At 39.5% G+C, this 20470-nt stretch overlaps 1 protein-coding gene across 1 annotated transcript in view; it reads left to right on the top strand.

The window, feature by feature from the left end:
* The first annotated feature begins 971 nt into the window (after nucleotides 1–971).
* LOC124161991 (protein cramped-like) overlaps nucleotides 972–20470 on the top strand; it is a 71989-nt gene continuing 52490 nt past the window's right edge. The window contains 5 exon segments of the mRNA XM_046538298.1: nucleotides 972–1202; nucleotides 2033–2366; nucleotides 10704–10976; nucleotides 15254–15466; nucleotides 19720–19910. Of these exon segments, the coding sequence (XP_046394254.1) occupies nucleotides 2105–2366; nucleotides 10704–10976; nucleotides 15254–15466; nucleotides 19720–19910 (939 nt within the window). The 5' untranslated portion in view covers nucleotides 972–1202; nucleotides 2033–2104.

Raw genomic sequence — 20470 nt, 5'->3', positions numbered from 1 at the left:
TAGCAGGACGTAATATTACGTCCATAGCACGCAAAGTGTTAACACGTTGCGTACGGATGGTGAGAATTCTCGTCATTTTTTTCCCAAACATTCCGGACGGATGACGAAGATTCTCGTCATTTAGACACGTCAACCTAAACAATTTTAAAGTGTACAATACGTATTCGTTAGTACGTTTTCAGTTGTTCGTTATTCATAATGAATTGATGAATCATAGTGTTTGATTGGGTAAAGTTATATTCTAAACATTAGCTTTTTAACCATGTTTGAACCAAAGGCATTACGCCCTAATATGCACATATTTCCAAATCGGCGTTCCTAGGAATTTAAATACACCCGAATGCAACGTGTGTTAAACAAAGGAGAAAAATGCCTGGGAGATTCTCAAATATCCAATGTAAACTTAATTTTTATCGGTAGAATACTAAAAAAAAAGGCTGTGAGAAACATCTTCAAACCATAGATTTGTTTGTCAGGCAGCTAATAATATGAGATATAAATTGTTTTAAAGTGCAGGATGAGGTTTGTAGATTCATCTGGTTGAAAGCATTTAACCTAAAAATATGAACTCCTAATGCAGGAGTAAAGAAGGAAATTTCATGCCTCTAACAGGAAAAAAAACCGTGGTGGTTTGAACGTTAAGTTTAGTGGTTGAAAAATGAAGAATTTAATACCATATCCTTTCTCAATCATTTTTTCAGGCAACATTTTTCTAAAATTTTTCATTATTCAATCTCTATATAAACTTCGCATTTCTGTGCTCGTGAATGTTCCAATCCCTCTTTTGTATAAATATATCTGGGTATTTAGATTGTGTTGGGCATCATATAGTAATTGTGTTAAATATTTTTGATCGTATAAGTATCCTAGAATCTGCTGGAAAATTTGTTCCACGTCTTGCTGGCGATGTTGCTCAGTGAGCAATGGTGATTTGCAATTCAAACCCTACCGGGAATTTACTGTCATTTGTTTTTCGTCATGAAAATATTTTGACATTGTGAAACTTTAAGGAGGCTCTTTTAATGATAAATAATCTATCTCAGAACGATCCTGGCCCTCCGTGACTTGATACTAGTTACTTTTAACATTTGATTACAATTTTAAAATAGTTTTTTTTAGCCCTAATCGAGCTTTAAGAAGAAATAGGCGACGGCGTTCATCGACAGTTAACAGAGCACAGATTTCGGTCGAACATGTAGACCGTAAGTATCCTTATTTCTTTTACATTGTAAGAGAAAGTATGTATGACAGGCATGTATATCGTGTTTCAGTGTCTTGTGTATGCTCATTTGATCAATATTACACGAATTTAGGCGGAAATTATCATTTAATGAGTATAATGAATTATGCCCGCCATTTGCAGGAAATTTTCTCGGATCTCGATCAGATTTTCCTGCATTGCTTTAATGATTATCTTAGAAGAAATAGTTTTTTAATGGGTAGATAGTCGGGTCTTTGATCATTTTGGAGGGATTTCTGTTAGATTTGTGCAATAATATCATGTGGAAGGGGTGTATGTTGGTATTAGTCTCGTGAGGGAATACAATGGAGTAATTGGCATTGTAGTTCAGTAGAAGATGATTAATTGTTCTGTTACCATTTATTAATCTATAATTTAGATGCCGAGGTTGCATAGGAAAAGTGTTTTCCTCTATTTGAATATGATGATCATAAAACTTATTCAAAGCAATTTCACGGACGCTAACTTAACGACTACGGGGACTAATGGTAACTTTGCGATCATTGGGATGTCAGTACATTCCAGTCAGATGAAGATGGTTTCTAAATTTGAATGACTTTTAAATGTTTTACTCTACTTTAATGTTATGTAGTTTCATGGTTAAATAAAAACACAGTACTATTCCACAACCTTAAATATAAGGTTGTGGAATAGTACTGTGTTTTTATTTAACCATGAATATCTCATCGTTCCACCAAGTAACGCCTAAATCTGTTGATTTTATTCGTTATGTAGTTTGTTGTAATTTTAGTTCCCAAATATTTTCAATCTAATATGTCGCCATTCTTTCAGTTGTCAGGAGGATGGGAGGCACGATAGTGGTTACCTGGAAAAACCCAGATATGACCACGGTTATATGCCAGGATGGATTTGGCTGGTGTAAAGGTCGAGAACAATGATGACAGCTGCAGTCAAGAGGAAAATAAGACTCAATCAGGGCATTGTGGTGTCGAGTTGGGTGTTGGACAAGCAGTTTCCACCCCTGAGCAGTCCCCATCGGTATCTGTACCTCCAGGAAAAACCTCAGGAGCCCAGTTGCGGACGAGTGCTAGAGTTTCCAAAAAGCTCAGACTTGATTCAATATCCTCAGCTAGTGTTCCCTCTTCCACCAGTGCCGAAAAGAAAGGTTTGAAAGTATATCATGGCTTAAAAATAGTCGTTGTGTTTAGAAAGTGATTTTTTTGCTAGATAGGCTCAGGAGTGTATTTAAAGGGTCTGAATTTATTTTAGTATGAAGGGTAGAATGCAGGTTATCTCCGAGTAACTGATAAGTTAGTGGGTGGGTCATTTATAGAAATATCATGTTTCAATCACCAGTAGGGGCCTGTATTATTCTCATGGTTAATCATCAATTTATTGACAGCTGTCTCATGACTTCCATAGATTTAACGCTTTTGGTATTTACATAATTGACCCACTGAGAATCTCTGAGTCAGATTTGTGTCATGGGGAAAAAAGTATCCCTAAGAAACTTATGCCACCACTATCACGCTGCTGGAAAAGTGGTTTCCTTTCCTTAGGTATATCACACTTGGGAATATGATGATGGAAATTCAAGTAACGCAGGTGGTGAAGGAATATTGCCCACTCACCTGCCCCAAGCATTACTCGTGGCGATGGTCACCAGAATGGTGGTGCATTTTAGTATCCATATAAATTGTCTTATTTATTTAACTCTGGCACCTTCCTTTTTCTTGCTATTGACGTTCTTCGATGCTCATTAAATCTTTCAATCGTGCAAATTCTGGAATGTGCTCTGAGCCCAACCCCAATTTCCTTCGCTCCCTTGTCACTGAAAATTTGAGGACTGTGGACGGAAAGTAGGGGTAGCTCCAAGTGTCTGGGTCAATATAATTTCAAGAAAATATGAAATTTAAAAATTCGCCCCAAAAAGACAGATAAAAAAATGGACTGTATTCTGAATAGGAGAGGGAGAGAATGCCCACTTACCTTTCGCTGCATGCCTTCTCTCTCCTCTCCCCCGATGAGTTCGGCTCGCGGTCCTCGTCACACCACACAATGTCCCGTACTGCTTTGCCCATACGACCATACTAACTTGTGAGTCAGTTGAACTCCCTCGCTCCTCTCTTACCCTGAGAGCTCTTGCAGGGTTCCCACTCAACCGTGAAAAACTGTGAATAAGCCGTGAATTTCGTCTTCCGTGAAAAAACCCGAAAAACCGAAATAGCCGTGAATTTCGTAAATGAGCCTTAAAAATCTCTTAAATTTGATTTTAGAACTACGATTGATGGATGAAGAGAAAAATTGATATTTCGATCACATTCAAGGTCAGTCACTCGCAGACACTGTCTAAGCATTTATCTGCACACGCATATATTCGAAGCGCAATTATTGGTCCGTGTGTCATGACGACACACAGACCTTAAGGCTGTGATTGGAAGACCCTTAGCCAAAGTGATCATTAACCCTGGCGAGAAATCAGACACCTCTTCACTTCCCTGTCACACTCCATTTGCCACTCATCCTTTAGCCGCCCCTAAATTTTGCTAATGATAGACGACGTCATAAGATCACATTCATTGCTGTGTTTTCATTCCCGGTGTTTATCGCGTTTGATATATTTTTAGATAACGTGCGGCCAGTGATTTTTATGTGATCGATATTTCTTCTTAAAATGGTTTATCAACAGACCGTGAATTTGACGCAATGTAGACCGTGAAAACGTGGAAAAAACTGTGAATTTTATAATTTATTTGGAGTGGGAACCCTGTCTTATGTCATCCATGGGAGCAATTATGTGATAGGCCGACACCTAGCGGCCTCTCTCTCTAATATTACCAAACGCCAAGGTCCTTTGAGCATTTGGAAGAATGAAGAATTATACTTGAGCACCACCTTATTGTTATTGAAAAAATAGCCGCCTGATCCACACGTTAACCAGTTTATTCTACAACTGACATGTTCGAGTTCAGAGGTAACATATATACTAAGTGCAAAGAAAAGCGAGTAAATGACAAAATGCATATTATAACACTCCGCCTCATTTTTATTTTTATTAGGTTGTGACAATATAAATTAAAATACATTGAGTAAATGCCTAAGCTTCACAAAGGCTGGTATTGGAAGTCCTTTGGTCAGAATTTGAGTTTTCATATCCTTACTGGAAACATAAGAAATTCTAACAATTTCTTTCAATACAAGATCTCTTACAAAGCAGTATTTCACATAAATACACTTCGAATGTTTCTGCTTCCATTGAGTTACAGATTTTATACAAGGTTGATTATTTTTAAATATATTTACAAGATAGGGAGCATCAATGTGAAAATCCTCTGAAAGAGAACATATCCATAAAAGGTGTCCACAAGCCTCACTCACTACACACTGACTGTTTCTGTTAGTGGTTTTATGTCTTCTTCTCTTGACTGCTTTGGTTTCCTCTCCATTATTTTCTACATATATACTTTCCTCAGAGTTTTAGAATGAAGAAAACTACCAGCCACAGGGCTACATTTATCCATCCACTCCATAAAGCTGGCTGATCAAATCTAAGCAAAGGTATGCATGCTGTATAAGCATGTGTAAGAGCTGCACACGCGTAAGAGACTCACCCATATTTTGAGAATCAAAGCTAAATAAAAAAAATTTGCGGCATTTTTTTATCCTATCCCGCAGTGATGCGGGCGAATGACTGGACTTTCGACAGTTATCAAAATTACCTCTTTCAATGCTAAAAATTTATGCAGCATTTTTTCAGCTAAATTTACACGTTATGTATGGAGTTCTGAGATGTGTAGGTATTCACTCGCAGTCTTAACATTATGATGCATACTAGGGATGGTCGGATCGGATATCCTGGGTCCAAATATCCATGGATAGTGCCATTCACCTTATACTCCGGATCCAAATTCGTATAAGAAACTGAATCTGAATCGGAAATTTTAAATGAATGCTTTCGTGAGTGCAATATCCCATAAGAGGGAGCAGAAAGAGTTCCGATCCTCACTTCGCATACGCCGTTGCTCTATGATGCTTGTCCTACCCACGAAAAATTTTGTTCAAAAGCTCTTGTGGGAGTATTGCCATAGAATTGCAGCCGTGGAAAATTTTAGGGCAAAATACGACAGGCACATAGCATGAATCTTCCCAATAGATTGTACAACAATCTGGGAAATCTCAGCACCGTAGCATAATAACCATGTCGTAGATTTCATAAAACCAACCTCGGCCCTCCATTAGCCAATGCCTCTGCATTTTTTTTCCTTTCCGAGACCCCACTGACCATAATTCACTTGCCTCAAAGGAAAATATCAAGTTACACATGAACAATGGAAACATGTTTCATCCCTACCCCATCTCACCAACTGACCTTTTTCGGTCTACCAATTTCAATTCCCCCAGTTTCTGGAAGCCAAATGTTAGGTGAGTCACGTACGGAGCTCGAAGATGTCTCGATAGCTTTCAGCAATTGTGTGATTGTACGACACGCACGAGGTTCAAAAAAGAATAAGACCTAACGCAACGCATATATGATAGCATTTAAGTTTTTAAGCTCATAATTGATTGACCCAAAGGTTTATAGTTAAAACAAGGCTGCTAACATTCAACAAAGTCTAAACATTTAGGAAGAAACAAGCATAGCATGAGTGCATTCAAACGAGAGGAGACGGACTGGAAACTTCAGGCAACGAAAACTGCATGTATCACATTGCTGTGCCCTCGCCCCTTTGCTTTGAAGGCAACGATGTCATATGCAAGATCGGACATGTTCTTCCCTTGCTGCTTCGCTCGTAGCTTGAAATACGGAGGGGTGGGATTGCGCTCCTTCCCCTTGACCTCTCCTTCAGATCTCTTCACTTATAAGCATTTCCGATTTCTTCTATCCACCATTTATCCAGCAATGTACACACTTGTTCGAATTTTTAAACCACTGGTTTTAACACCAATATAATTTTCAGTAGTAATAATCCTCATAGTAGCATCTGCGGATGATTTTTGAGTAAGATCATTTTTGAATCAGGTCATTAGCGTAATGGAAATAACTCGGCAAGACAGATGTTGACTATTAACCAGGTGTTGTCCTTCAAAACTAAGCGTTTCTCTAGATTTGATATGCGATTACCACTTTCAGTATAAATGTGGTGGGATGCCCACTCGAAGCAGTAAATTTATCATGCCCTCCAGAGCGAAAAACCCCACTTGACCTTTTCCATGTTCACCTCTGAGGTACCGACATGACAGCGCGATGCTTACTAATAAGAAAAGCAAACAGGAGCATTTTAAAAATACGACAGTAGAGGAGAAACTCCCCTGCCTGCGGCTTGTTTTTGACCTAGGGTTTCAGATGACTGACTCACGCTGAAAACCAAGGCTACTCAGTTCCCCTTGGAATTGCCACCTATGGGTGGGGGTGGGGGGGGGGTGGAAATATAAGAAAAGACCCCCTCCCCTTGGAATTGCCACCTATGAGGGGGGGGGGTGGAAACATAAGAAGACCCCCTCCCCTTGGAATTGCCACCTATGGGGGGGGGGGGGGGGGTGGAAACATAAGAAGACTCCCTCCCCTTGGAATTGCCACCTATGGGGGGGGGGGGGGGGTGGAAACATAAGAAGACCCCCTCCCCTTGGAATTGCCACCTATGGGGGGGGGGGGGTGGAAACATGAGAAGACCCCCTCCCCTTGGAATTGCCACCTGTGGGGGGGGGGGGGTGGAAATATAAGAAGACCCCCTCCCCTTGGAATTGCCACCTATGGGGGGGGGGGGGTGGAAACATAAGAAGACCCCCTCCCCTTGGAATTGCCACCTATGGGGGGGGGGGGGGTGGAAACATAAGAAGACCCCCTCCCCTTGGAATTGCCACCTATGGGGGGGGGGGGGTGGAAACATAAGAAGACCCCCTCCCCTTGGAATTGCCACCTATGGGGGGGGGGGGGAATGGAAACATGAGAAGACCCCCTCCCCTTGGAATTGCCACTTATGGGGGGGGGGGGGGGGGTGGAAACATAAGAAGTTTGTGTAAAAGACACGCCTCCATTTTCGGCTGCAATTTCTGGGAAAAAAGGTGCACCTCTTACACTTGCTTATGCGGTAGTTTCCATTACTTCTTTTGTTGTCTTTGGCCACACATTACAAAAATTTTGTATGTGCTTACATATAAACACACTCGACGGGAAATTTTGATTTTTAATTGCAAATAAATCTGACATAAATTGAAGCAGAATGATATTATGATCATTTCGTGTGCATTTACTGCATATTTGCACCGGTTTTCACTCCTTGTCTCTATCTTGCACATTAAAAGCCAACCACAACAAAGAAAAGGGTCTTCGGTGCTAACCTAGTGATGTGTCAAATAGTACTAAGTAGCACATGATAATCTCAAATTTGTACTCCAGGATATACTAATGTATCGTATTACTCACAATAAGCAGAAATAAGCACATTTGACTCCCGGTGCCACCAGGTTTATAAATAAAAGCACAAATAGTAAATAATAAACATGGATAATTTTGCAAGTCTTACAACAAAACAGAGAAACTGGAGGCAAATGCATACTGAATGAATGCTAGCAAATATTTTGAACTATCATTGATTGAAACAGAATAAGTATCAAATAATTAAATGTAATGTGTGTCTCTTTTCGCCAGACTTCAAACTTTACGTGAACGCCAACGCTAGGATTTCATCTCCATTTTTTCCCTTATTTTAAAAAGCTGAAATAATACGGATGAAATAACTAATAATAAATTAACACAATAACAAATTTTTTAAGATAAGTAGTTGGACTTGCAATTCTCAATTTCTTCCTTGAGCTGGCCGGTGGCAAACATCGAGTCTGGAACATAAAACCATTGAGTTACAGCCATTTGCCTCACCATAATTTCCTCTGAATAATTCCATAAACCAATAAATAAACAATTTTTTTAACTCTTACCATCCCTGGCTTTCTTAGCTACTTCTTCCATCAACTTCAAATGGTCATGTTATTGCTGGCATGGCCTACAAGTGCTATGAACACCATTTCTTTCCTTTTGCCTTCCTTCCTTGTCCAATTCACACTGATGAGTGGGGTTCACTACAACTCACCCACATTTTTCGCCGGAGCATTTGTAGTGAGAGAGAGGCGAATATAATGGCGTCGTGCATGACGTGTGTGTAAGCTGCGGGAGCTCTATGTAGCCTTACTGGACCACGCAAGAACTCGCTCTAAACACTTCGGAGCACTGGGAGCTTGTACTGGACTACACCTGCATTGTGGCATAGTGAAACTCGCACTGTGGGCACAGTCAGTACAAAGTATCAATTAATCTGTTGTGAAGTCAGGAACTGTTCAGTGTTTCACTCATGTTTCTTCTCATGGACAGCGAATTTATTTTGGCTCCAGTCACGTTGCATGTGCAGCTACATCAGTTGGTCACAATCTATTCAGTCAGTGATGTTTCTTGAACTGGGAAATGAAAGCTGTATATTTTTCTCAGAGATTTTCTTACTCAAGTGAATGAATGCCATATATATACGTTTCCTAGCTCTCCCCCTTTTATGACGGTCGCGGGTGTACAACGCCTTTGTTTTGAGACCCAACACTGAGGGGTTTAGGCTTTACCCTTGGAATCTGGGAGTAGGTACCCTGACCCCTCGTCTTTTATTACCCCTCTTAGTGGTAATGGACCGTGGTCATGCAATTGTTTATCCTGTCCGTTTTCAAAATAAATATTTGTTCTTTTCTCGAAAAATATAAACTGAGAATTGAATTCTTTGTCTTTTGAGCAGCATTTACAATTTTTAAACACAATTCTACGTTAAATATTAACTTATATCTCGAGTTCTGTATAAACATCAACACGGAAATTGTTGCTCCATTAAATACCTTAATATTGACCTTAGAACTTCGTTTAAAATTTGACAATGCTCAGAAAGAAATGAGGAATTCAATTCAAAGTCTGCAATTTACGTGGAAGCAACAATTATCCATGTGCCAAATACATATAAGCAATCCATAAATTTACAGAAAACCAATGCTGCTGGTAGGGTCGTAGACCCGGAAAGGAGGGAGCACTACTACTCTTGGAGTCCGAGATAATGCGAAATCCCAGCTGGGAGGGGTCGAAAAAGGTTGGAGATGAGAGCGTGTGATTATCCGCGAGAGCCTTCTGAACGAATGTCCTCCATAAATGCTCAGTACCTCGTGAAAGAAGAGTCTCTTGGGGCTCAGTACAGCAGTATGCTAAGACGAAAACTCCACCGTCTCGAAAGGGTTAATAAGATCTAGGTTATGAAGTACATACAAGTCTCGGCTGATTGGGAGATGGATATTTGGGGGTCTATCATAAGCAATTTTTTTTATTTGAACAATAATCGGAAATAACATTTTATCAGTTACATTGATATAAAATTTCTTAAGCAATTCTTAAGCTTCAAAATGAGCCGATATCCATGGCTCTATGACAATTGGGGGTAGAGAATTAAGGAATCATATTATTCATGCATGGCAAATGGGAGTTGATAATCAAAGGTTGGTATAAGCCCTGTAACTGAATTTCAATCTGATTAATCCCAGCTTGAATGCAGTGTAGAGGGAACTTCCATGGCAAAATTCCATCAACCAGATGGGACGTAATACCATGGGCTCCATTAGCACCCTCTGTCATCAGCGGGCTAGACTCAATGCTGCGCTTCCCTCCACCCTCCCTTCCCTTCCATGTCTTCGGAATGCAACTGACCTAGCCTGCAGTTGCCTTCTTGAAATACCAATACCAATAGGGTGGTTTCCTATTATTTTTTTATTGCCTGAATCGAAAGATTATTACTCCTGGAGTACGTATGTCACGCTTTTAGATTTTTAAATGACGATATCTATTTTTTGCGATTAAATGAAAAGTGAAAATTTTCAAGCGCGCAAAAATGCAACGCGTAAGTATGAATGCCGGGAAATCTCTCCGTGTGACGTATTTCTGGTTCCCGCTGCCGCCCTGTGAGGTGACCTTGAGGCGAGTTGAGCGCTGATATGACACAGGCTGCTAGCGGGTAGCTGAGTACCCTGCTGGCTGGTAGCGCTTGGCTTAAATAAGGATTATTAATACCTTATCAAACGAAGAAAACTTTCCGACCTCAGCCAGTTTTAATAAGTGATTATTAAGACATGTTTCCCTGAGCTCTGCGCCTCATGCATGTATTGGTAACCTCAGACGATGTAAAACTCCTATCTACTCGTACAGAAACTAGGTCCCTGTGACGTCACGTGGAGTGGCATCGCATGGGCGCCAATCTGGCCGTTTTCAAATGAGGATAAAAATGGACCATTGCCGTTCGTCTAAACCGGTATTGCTAAAATGAAATAATTTTTATATTACGAATACAGTAATGGTGGGTAACGAATCGCAATCAATGCCTTTCGTTTTCTTTGATGAAGGAAACTACCCTATTGACACTTGCGCAAATAATGCCTGCTGGCTCAGAGGATTGTTTGTGCTCTGCATTCATTCATTAATGTTTTCTTTCAGAAGTTGCGGTGAAGGAGGAGGCCGTTGAAGATGCGTCAAATGCACGACCAAAGAGCAGAAGGCCTTTTGAGCCGTGGTCAGTGGAAGGGAAGGACTGGTTTTTTGAGGCATTGAATGAATATGGCAAGGACTATGATGCAATCCGCACACACTATGCAATGCGCATGAGAAAGCGTGGCCTTCCAGAGCATTTACTCAAAAACAAGGACCAGATTCGCCATTTTTACTATCGAACCTGGAGCAAGATCTCCAAGTACCTGAAGTTCTCAGATGGTAAATTTTCATTTAAATTTTGTGATGAGGAATCAATGTATCTGACTAACTTTCACATGATGGAGGGGCTCTGCCCCCCCCAGGGCCCCTCCAATGGAAAAGGCCTGCGGTCTTTTCTGATCACTCTGCCACTTCTTACAATTTTTGTGTACCGTTTGTTCCATGGATCACTTTTTCAAATGACTAGAGTAAAAATAAGCAATAGTTCCTTCCACTTTCACTGGTAAAAGGACTGTGTAGTACAGTAGGAGATCGATAATCGGGAATGCTTGGGACCAGATGCATTATGGATTAATGATATTCTCAGTGAATAGATGTGTTACCTGGATGTTGGCAACTCTGAAAATATGTACAGTCGGATCCGGATTTAACGTCTTTGCATTTAACGTTTTTCCACAATTAGCGTTTATTTTTTTGGGTCCCGATTCAGACCTATTAGGACAATGAAAAAATTATCCGTATTTAGTGTTTCCGCATTTTGCGTTTTTCCGCATTTATGGTCGTAAAAATTTGTCCCGCTCAAGATTTTTTTGCCTGATTTAACGTTTTTTCATGATGGTTCATCCAAATCTTCGAATTTATGCTCATCAACAAGAACAGTCTCATGAAAGTTAACCAAGAGTCGATATAATCTACCGTGGAACGCTTCTTCAACTGCTTCCTTCCGCGAGCGCAGCGCTGCGACCTTCAACTCGCAAGTTGGGTGATTTGTCTTCTCGTAACGTTTCGCTCCCCTTCTGATCCAAACACCAGGCACTTTTTGTATCAGATCCGATCTAATGGAGCAAAGTCATTCCTTAATATCCTCGAACTACCTTATCCTTCACTTCTTGAACTTGACTTCGATGATTCGTGACGACTGGTGACACGAGTTATCCTCCGAGGGCCGCTACAATAATGGTTTTCTCGTTATGCTTTATGCGTTCTTTGATGGCTTATGCCCCTTTCAACTCTACTTCCTACGGGCAGTCGATTATTAGCCCAATATTTTTTCAGTCGGCTACTTTCTCTTTTCAAAAGAGGAGGCCCAATATCAATTGCGCAGTTCACTAGAAGATTCCTTCTATAATCCATTCCAAGGTCAGTTTCCACGGAGGAACAGCGAAAGAACAGAGGAAGCATTTCCCCTGTCATGACCGTGAGTGAGAGCATTCTTTCCCTACGGAACAACATTATTTTTCATCGTAATTTAGATATCCCGGAGCCAATTTATCGACATGCGGCTGGTTAATATCGCTGTCGATTCAAAAATATTTATCTGGTGCTAATTAATGTCAAAAGAGAATGACAATCGGAGTTTTGACGAACTATCACGGTCCATGACTCTAAATAAATCACTCATGCTGGAAAAAAAATCACCGCATACTCACGGTAGAATAGATGAGCGCGGAAAAATACGAAAATTCGGCAGGTATCCCTTGGTGGTTGACTTCGACATCATAACCCTGACGAAATTGCCAAACTCCAGAGGCACTGACAATTTTTCGGATGAAATCCAGTTCTGTGAAGATTAAACCTTTTCACTTGACAGAGTTTAGCTAATCGTTATTCAAGGTCCAACCAAATTTTATTAAAAGCTGCCGAGAAACAAGGCGAGTCGGAGTCAAGGTGATCAGCGCGCCGCGTAAGCAACTTCTCCCGGCTCCATTCGACCTGCATAAGGCCGCGGATATATGGCACCGAATCTGGTGTTATCATCGAGTTGAATCACCATCGACTTGTACGCATACTAAAATAAGATTCTACTTTTTTGGATGACCTCGAAATCCAAAATGTGCGCATAGGAGGATTTTTAAAGGCTCATAAATCTCTTGTTTCGCCGAGGCAACAGAAAACTTTAAGTTGGCAAAATTCCAGGAAACCTCCCTACTAGATATTCGGTAGTTGAGAATTCGGGATTAGCGATATTCTGCTGTCCATTTATTTCACTCATTCCTCATGATTTTTCGAGTACCTACTTACACCTTTTCTTATTATATTAGAAATGCCATAGTCATCTACATGTCACTTTTACAGAAAAAATTCTAAATTTCATCGAGACCACTGAAGTATGCATAAAAATGGAATCACTAATGTCCATAATAATAATCTGTGTGGGAATGCTTTTAAGTTGATGTTTATTAGGATTTTCTTAAAATATTTCATTAAAACAATTGTCATCCTCTCATTACTTATTTTTACTTCCCATTATTTTAAGCTGATTCCTGAAAAGTATTATCCAACCTTCATTGGGCAGAGAACACTTAATCAATGAATTTTTTGCTGCATGCAGCACCTTTTAGTTACTTAAAATAATATTTTTTATTCATAAAAAGCCATTCCAATCATTACAGACCCTAAAACCTGAAAAAAATGGCAGGTCCTCATTTAGTGTTTTTCCGCATTTAGTGTTTTAAATTTTGTCCCTCCTGAAAAACCTTAAATCAGGATTCTACTGTATTTAGGAACATGCGTCGACATAACAGAAATCATGTATTGATGAGTAATCATGTCATGAGAAAAATCCTATGAAATTCATAAAATCTATGATTACAGATGTGATTATAAAAGATTCAAAACATTTGAAAAAGTTCTTTGTCCACTAATTGCATAGGTAGTTAAGTCGTAGATCTAATCTTGATGAGATCACCTGTAAATAGAAGGGAAACGGCAAGACATTCCGACCACAACATTAATATTTCACCTGTGTGTATTTTTCAATTGGCAGATGTTGCAAATTACTTGTCATTTTCACAGCTGATAGTATGAATTTATCAGAAATAATCAAATCCTACTTGATCAGAGTTAATCGTGCCTCAAATACGTTGCTGTGAATTATAAGCAAATGTGAATTTTAGCTCTTAAATTTATTGTGTTTTTATAGTCACACGGAATCTTATAAGTGTGGAGAACGTAACTATTTTGGAAAAAATACGTGGCATTTACTTCATTTACAATCTTCCACGAGTCCGCATGAGACTCCGCACTTATACGGAGAGAGGCCCTTCAGGCTGTGGGATTCTTTGCGGGGGTCGTCCACCAGATGATCAACTCAGGAACGTAATGCAAGGTGACCTTTCACTCCTCCTGTGGAGACTAGTAATCCTGTTAATCCCAATCTCAGGTTTCAAGCATGGACCATTAGAGCAGGTAAAAAGTGTTTTTAGAACGTTTACCTGTGAATATGGATTGGCATATCTGATATAAAAACTACTGTAAGGCTTCAATATATATTTCACCTGCTTCTGTTACTTTTATTTCAAGGAAGAAAATAATCAATTATCATTCATTTGCCTCACCTTTTTCATAAATCTACTGATCTTATCAGACAGATTTTAAATAATTTTCAATCGCCACAACTAGGCATCCCAAGTTACATAATGAGGTATTTTTGAAGAAGAAAACGGCAAATTAGTTGACCAGCTCTCTTGGGATTAGTCTGAAGATAGCCAGGCTCTAAGGTGGCAGTCATGCCTCTTAGATTGACCTATTTTTGGTGATCTAATTTAAAAAATTATAAATTTTGAAAAACTTGGGAAAATCTTCTGTTGTTTAGGCCGTTCCATTATTTAGATTTCCGGGTTATCGATCCTCTTCTGTGTATATATCCTAGTTAATGCTGAGCATATTATTCTGATTCTATTGATGTGCATGAAGTGAAGGTGATGATTCATTCGTGATCTTTTAAATAGCGGATTCCTGTTGATCTAGATAATTAAAGCTAGTTGATTATCAATGCTTCTGTATGTCTCTCTTTAGCCATAATTCCAACCAAAAAAGGGTGTTTTCCTTAATCAGATTAATGCCTGAAAAAAATGCAATGGACACACTTTTTATGCCTAGTTTCCATGATAATGTCTTTATTATTCTTATATAGATCATATTTAGTACACAGTAGATAGTCAACGTTACAAAATCATTCCTCCCAAAATGCTGGCTAAATCTCTTATACTGTACTTGAAAAAAGTTGATTTTTTGAAAGTTCCTTGTCAGTCTCTTCTAGGTATTTTGCCTGATTTTATAAGGAACTGGATGGTTAGTGTATAATGAGTCATGCTAGGGGTAAATTGGTGTAATATCATGGTCGATAAAATCTGCTGAAGTCCACAAAAAAAATTTAATGCAATTAATTAATATTATTCGGATAATCTTCAGTTCAATATGCTTTTGTGACAGTTTTCACTAATGATTGTTTTCTTTCTGGTATCCAGACTGTAAAATCGTTCAGAGTTAATAACTGCAATTGTAATTGTAATGTTTGTTTTTGTGTGGTGCTGATTGAATTTCTTCCTCTTTAGATATGTCCAAAGTGGCTCAGGAGCTGTATGGCCTCATCAACTATGGGGAGTTACGCAAGAAAATTGCCGGGCCTTTCACTGAAAAGATGGGCATGCGGTTGAATGAATTGGTCTTCTATGGTGCCACTCAGCTTCGGGTGCGAGGCAAGACTGTCAGGGTCAAGACACCCATTTGCCGATCTTTGAGGCGCTTGCATTTAGAAGAGGGCGCAGGTGAGAGTGTCGTCTTCCTTACTTGCATCAACCTCAAGCCAAATGCTCATGATAATACTTGGCAAAAGTTGTGAGGAAGCTAGCCAGTTCAGGATTTCCATGCCCAAATACAGTGCAACCGCGAAAAAACGGGATCCCACGGTAATCCAATAAACACTCGCTACAGCGAATTGTCGGTTTACCGGAGGTGGAGTAAATAATAGCCTATATACCTGTTGCGGACAGTTATACTGGAACAGGAGTGGTGCGGCGACAGATAAATTATATCCGATAAACGTAAGCATAAATCCAGATGTAAGGCGATGTTTTTTTGCATCACTAAATTACCTTACTCAAACAACGACTAACTATTCAAACAATTTATAAGCGCCGCACTGAATAAAAATCATGCTAAGCATTGTTTTGTCAATCAATATGCCTATGCACAACCGACAAAGCCATTTTTATATGCACTTAATTAGTGCATTTACATAATCATTCTATTATTTTGGTATCTTCCACTTCAAAAATTCAAAAATTAACTTATAAAACTGTATTGCGGTTATATATGCCTCAAATGTTTCCATTGGTGTATGTTTATTGTTCCTGTATGTTAAGCGGCAGTTAAGTGAAATAACATATTGCATTTGTTTCTGCAGTCGAAAATGGTGGAAGGCTGTATAACGTTCCTGCCTTGGAAGACTTTTTCTATCATATATATCAATATTTTCACCAAAATCAACTACATTTTTATCGAACGACAGTTTACTACATGAATTTGAGGCTGAGCATTCCATGGTAACTTCATTTCTAACAGATCGCAAGAAATTGCAGAGATAAGGGACTCTTGATGAAATTTTTTCCGGCGATCTCTCTGGCGAAACTCTCGCTATGGCGAGTGCCAACACCAAAAGGGCCTCGTAAAAACGAATTGTTTTTACATGCCTATTATAGGGTGAATTGACAGTGCATAGTCCATCTCTCGTAATAGCGAGGGTCTCGCAATAGACCGAAACTCCCTTTAACGAGGTTCCACTGTAGAGAGTTATTTGAGGGCAGAGAGCCTCAGTTGGGCCATTTCTGATGGGAGAAGTTATTAGAGAAATATGGGGAATGGGTCAGGGAATCACACGTATGCTATTCTGTAAAATTTGTGGTGACGCATGAATCATAAGAATCAGGTAAGGCCTTTAACACAGAAGGATGTGGTACATTTGACGTAATGGAAATAGATTTTTTTGTTGATAAAATGAATGATGAAGTCAAGTTTTACTTGGTGAAAATATTGAACTGTTGTCATGAAAGGACAAAACTCAGTATTTTCCTCAGGAATTCATTCAGATCACACACTGTGTATCACCTCTTTGCAGCATAGTCATGCGCAGTGACTTGATGCAAGGCGAGAAGAAATGTATTCTGTATGCATGTAGGAGTAATGGTCATCATCCAAATCACCCCCTCCATTTCCCTGCATTGCCCCTATATATACATCTCCCCCCTGCCTTGCATCTGGTCAGTGCTCATGTCTAAACAGCAAATCAGTGAAACATACCTTGCAATCTCAATGAATTCATATGGAAATTGCCCTTCATCTTGAATATTGATTTTGTTAAAAAGAATTCGGTCTCCTTAATAATTGCTATCTAATTATGAGTAGGGGAATGCACAAAAAAGTAAGAAGAAATAAAGATATTTCTCAGAAGTAGTCAGTCATTTCGAATTTAGTAATGTTGTAACCTGAAATCTAGAATACTCAAAATCGTCCTTTCTTGGAACACATGGTGCTTGATCTTTTACGTCTACATAGCACCCCGCAAGCCGCCCAAAAGGCATGTGGCATGGGGTGGTAGGACACCAACCGTTTACAAATAAAAAGGAAGTGCTCCAAGGAAATTACAACTAGCATTTATTAAAGTCCTTTATGGTTCGTGGGAAAAACTAGTTCCATATCTATCCGTTCGGTAAAATATCTCTCTTAATTTATTGCTTCTGTCAGATCTGGAAATATAGTGGGACTCTAATGTTATGTTCTCCGTGTCGCTCTTGAAGATATCCATTCTCAATCGTTCAAGCAATCTAAGCCTAATGCACAGCCTCCGAGTCTCCAGCTGCTCCCAGCCTAATTCGCTTAACATCTACGTAACGCTATCTGTACGCCCATAGCTGTTTTTGACGAACCTCGCAGCCTTCCTACGTATTTTCTTCTGTTTGCGGATTAAGTCTTTCTGCACCGGATCCCATACACTTGCTGCATTATCAAGGAGCGGTTGGACGAGTGCGAATTAGCACCTTTCTTTTACTTTCTCATCTGAAAATCTTCCTACAATACACTTGAGGAATCCTAATTTCTTCATCGCTATGTGTAAAGTGGCTAAAGCAGAGTACTTCAGTGGTGGATAGATAATCGAGAACTTCAAGAGTTCCGCAGGTTGGTTATACTAATTCAAAGCATGATAGTGCTCTCTCCCTTCATAATTGCTGGTGATGCCTGCGGTGTAAACCTGAAGTTGTGGAAGAAAGAACTCCGATCCTATTGGAATATCTAAAGAAGTATTCCGTGCGTGATATAGCACAGGCGAAATGGAACTCTTTTGTAACCTAATCCCCGACAAAACCCTTGCAGTGCAAGGTATTTCTTGCAATGATGCTTCTAGAGGCAGGCAATGCGCCTTAGCGATGGAATATGTGAAGACCTAATGCTGCGCTTTTTATTTATATAGTTAAATAAATGCAGTGGAACTTCGATCTATCGTTTTTCAAGGGGATGGACGAAATAAACGATAAGTGCGGGAAAACAATGGATATGGGAATGTTAGGCACAGTTGCTTATGCGGCAGGAAACGTGGGATTCAGGTGCGTTCTAATGTGACATTCTATCAAGTAGGGATGTAGGGATGTAGTTGTTCACAGGAATATTTGAATTTTGTGTAAAAATTTTGGGCATATTCTTGGTTAGACTAATGTCTCTTTCAATAATCCTATGGAATACGACACCTTGCTAAAAAAATGTTTGCTCACCGTCTCGGCATTCACACCGCCGTGATGGATTCTGCAGTCTTATTTTGACCATCTCTCATCACCGAAATTCAACTGCAAGCTAAAATATGCATGCTTTGCATCAGAACTTGTACACACCAGAAGTGTTTTCCGAAATGTGTTGCAGGCCTGTTTTTTTGACGGAGTTCCGAAGATGAATTGTGCCTGTGGGGTACCAACACTTTCTGGTGTAGTCTTCCTATCTCCATGTCTAAATGGACCTTTACTTCGAAACATTGGTAATTAATCACATCATGCAAGCTTAGTAGACTTTTTAGCGTAGATAATGAAGATAATACATTGGATGATAGAAAAGGTCTTCCGAGGATCGTTCTACCACCTTTCACCATTTTCGTCTGTAGAAACAAATGATGTACGTTATTTCAGATAACTGCTGTGTAGCATACACAAACAATAAACATACACCAATGGAAACATTTGAGGCATTAAATAACTGCGTAGATAACAATAAATAACAGTTTTATTTTTTATTTTTGAATCATTAGCATAAAATACCAAATTAATAGAATGATCATGTAAATGCACTAATTAAGTACATAGAAAAATGGCTTCATCAGATGTGCATTGGCATAATTATTGACTTAGCAATGCTTTGCATGATTTATATTCAATATGGCTCTTATTAACTTATTTGAATAGTTGTTACTAAAGTAAGGAAATTTAGTGATGCAAAAATACTTTGCCTTTCGTCTGGATTTATGCTTGCGTTTATCGGATAGAAATTTCTCAGTCAACGCACCAATCCTGTTCTTGTAAAATTGCTCACAATAGGTTTATTGGCTATAATATGCTCAACCTCCGGTAAAGCGACAATTCACTATATCGAGTGTTTATTTGAGCACCGTGGTGTCTCGTTTTTATCGAGGTTGCACTGTATTTTACTGCTAATTTGGAGCAGAGATCATTAATGTATAAAATGGACAAAAGGGGACCAATCACACTTCCTTGCGGAACACCTGATCTCACTTTAACTACATCAGAGCTTATTCCATCAAGAATTTCTTTTTTTTACGATCATTCTGAAAGTCACATATCCAGTTTACCACTGTTTCATTTAATCTGCATGACTGTAATTTGTATAAAAGTTGTTAAGTATGTTATTTGTATAAAGTTATGGTATAAAAGCTTCTATAATAAAGAGGAATAAACATTTTACTTTTATCAAAGGTATGATGCACTGTTATCTCTAACAATTATCTATTTTTTGTGTTGACCAGACTGTCCTGAGGATCTCCGGCTTCCTGCTCGTATTAGTGTTGAGCTGAGGCCTAGCGACAACATGTCATGGAACTATGTCCACGCTGCTGCTCAGAACCCTCGTGTCCGCACCACGCTGCTCCTTCAGAGGAGGCTTTCGTCGTTGATTTCGTTTCTTCAGCAGCGGTGGAGGCCCCCTCAACAGAGACTTGTATCCTTAAAATGCACATGGGCTCACCTGGCATGGAATCATTCTGCATGTGTGTGTGATGGATGATCTTGTGTGTCTTCCTGATGACTGTTTTATTGACCCCTCTCGCTCCATTGGGAGTTTGCTGCAGCATTGTGGGGACTGCCTTTCATGTGATGTTACGGCTGCCAAAGATAAATTATCTGCATGCCACCACCATCTAAAATTTTAGCAGCAGCGTTGATGTGGATATCTAAATCATGTCCCTTGGCTGAAAATTTACTGAAAACTATCCAAATGGGAAAAGAATTTTTGCGGATTTGAAGAGTTACCTGAGTTCATTTGCCATCTATTTTTATCCCTAGCATGGAGATGATCATGATTGTGAAAGTGGGTAACAGTGGGGAAGGAATATATGAATAGGTGAAAAAAGCATAGTCAAGGGAAGAGGAGATCTCCTCCTTCCTTCCAAGATTAGGCGACTAAGCCTTTTCCGGTTCCACATTACCATCTTTTTTATGTTTCTTGTTCTCTTTTGTTAATTCATCACTGGCGGTCATGACGGCAGTTGCACGGTTATT

The sequence above is a fragment of the Ischnura elegans genome, chromosome 7 (genome assembly GCF_921293095.1).
Source record: "Ischnura elegans chromosome 7, ioIscEleg1.1, whole genome shotgun sequence".
Taxonomy (NCBI): Eukaryota; Metazoa; Arthropoda; class Insecta; order Odonata; family Coenagrionidae; genus Ischnura; species Ischnura elegans.
Note: the sequence above shows the minus strand (reverse complement) of the source record. Positions and strands in the feature narration are given on the sequence as shown.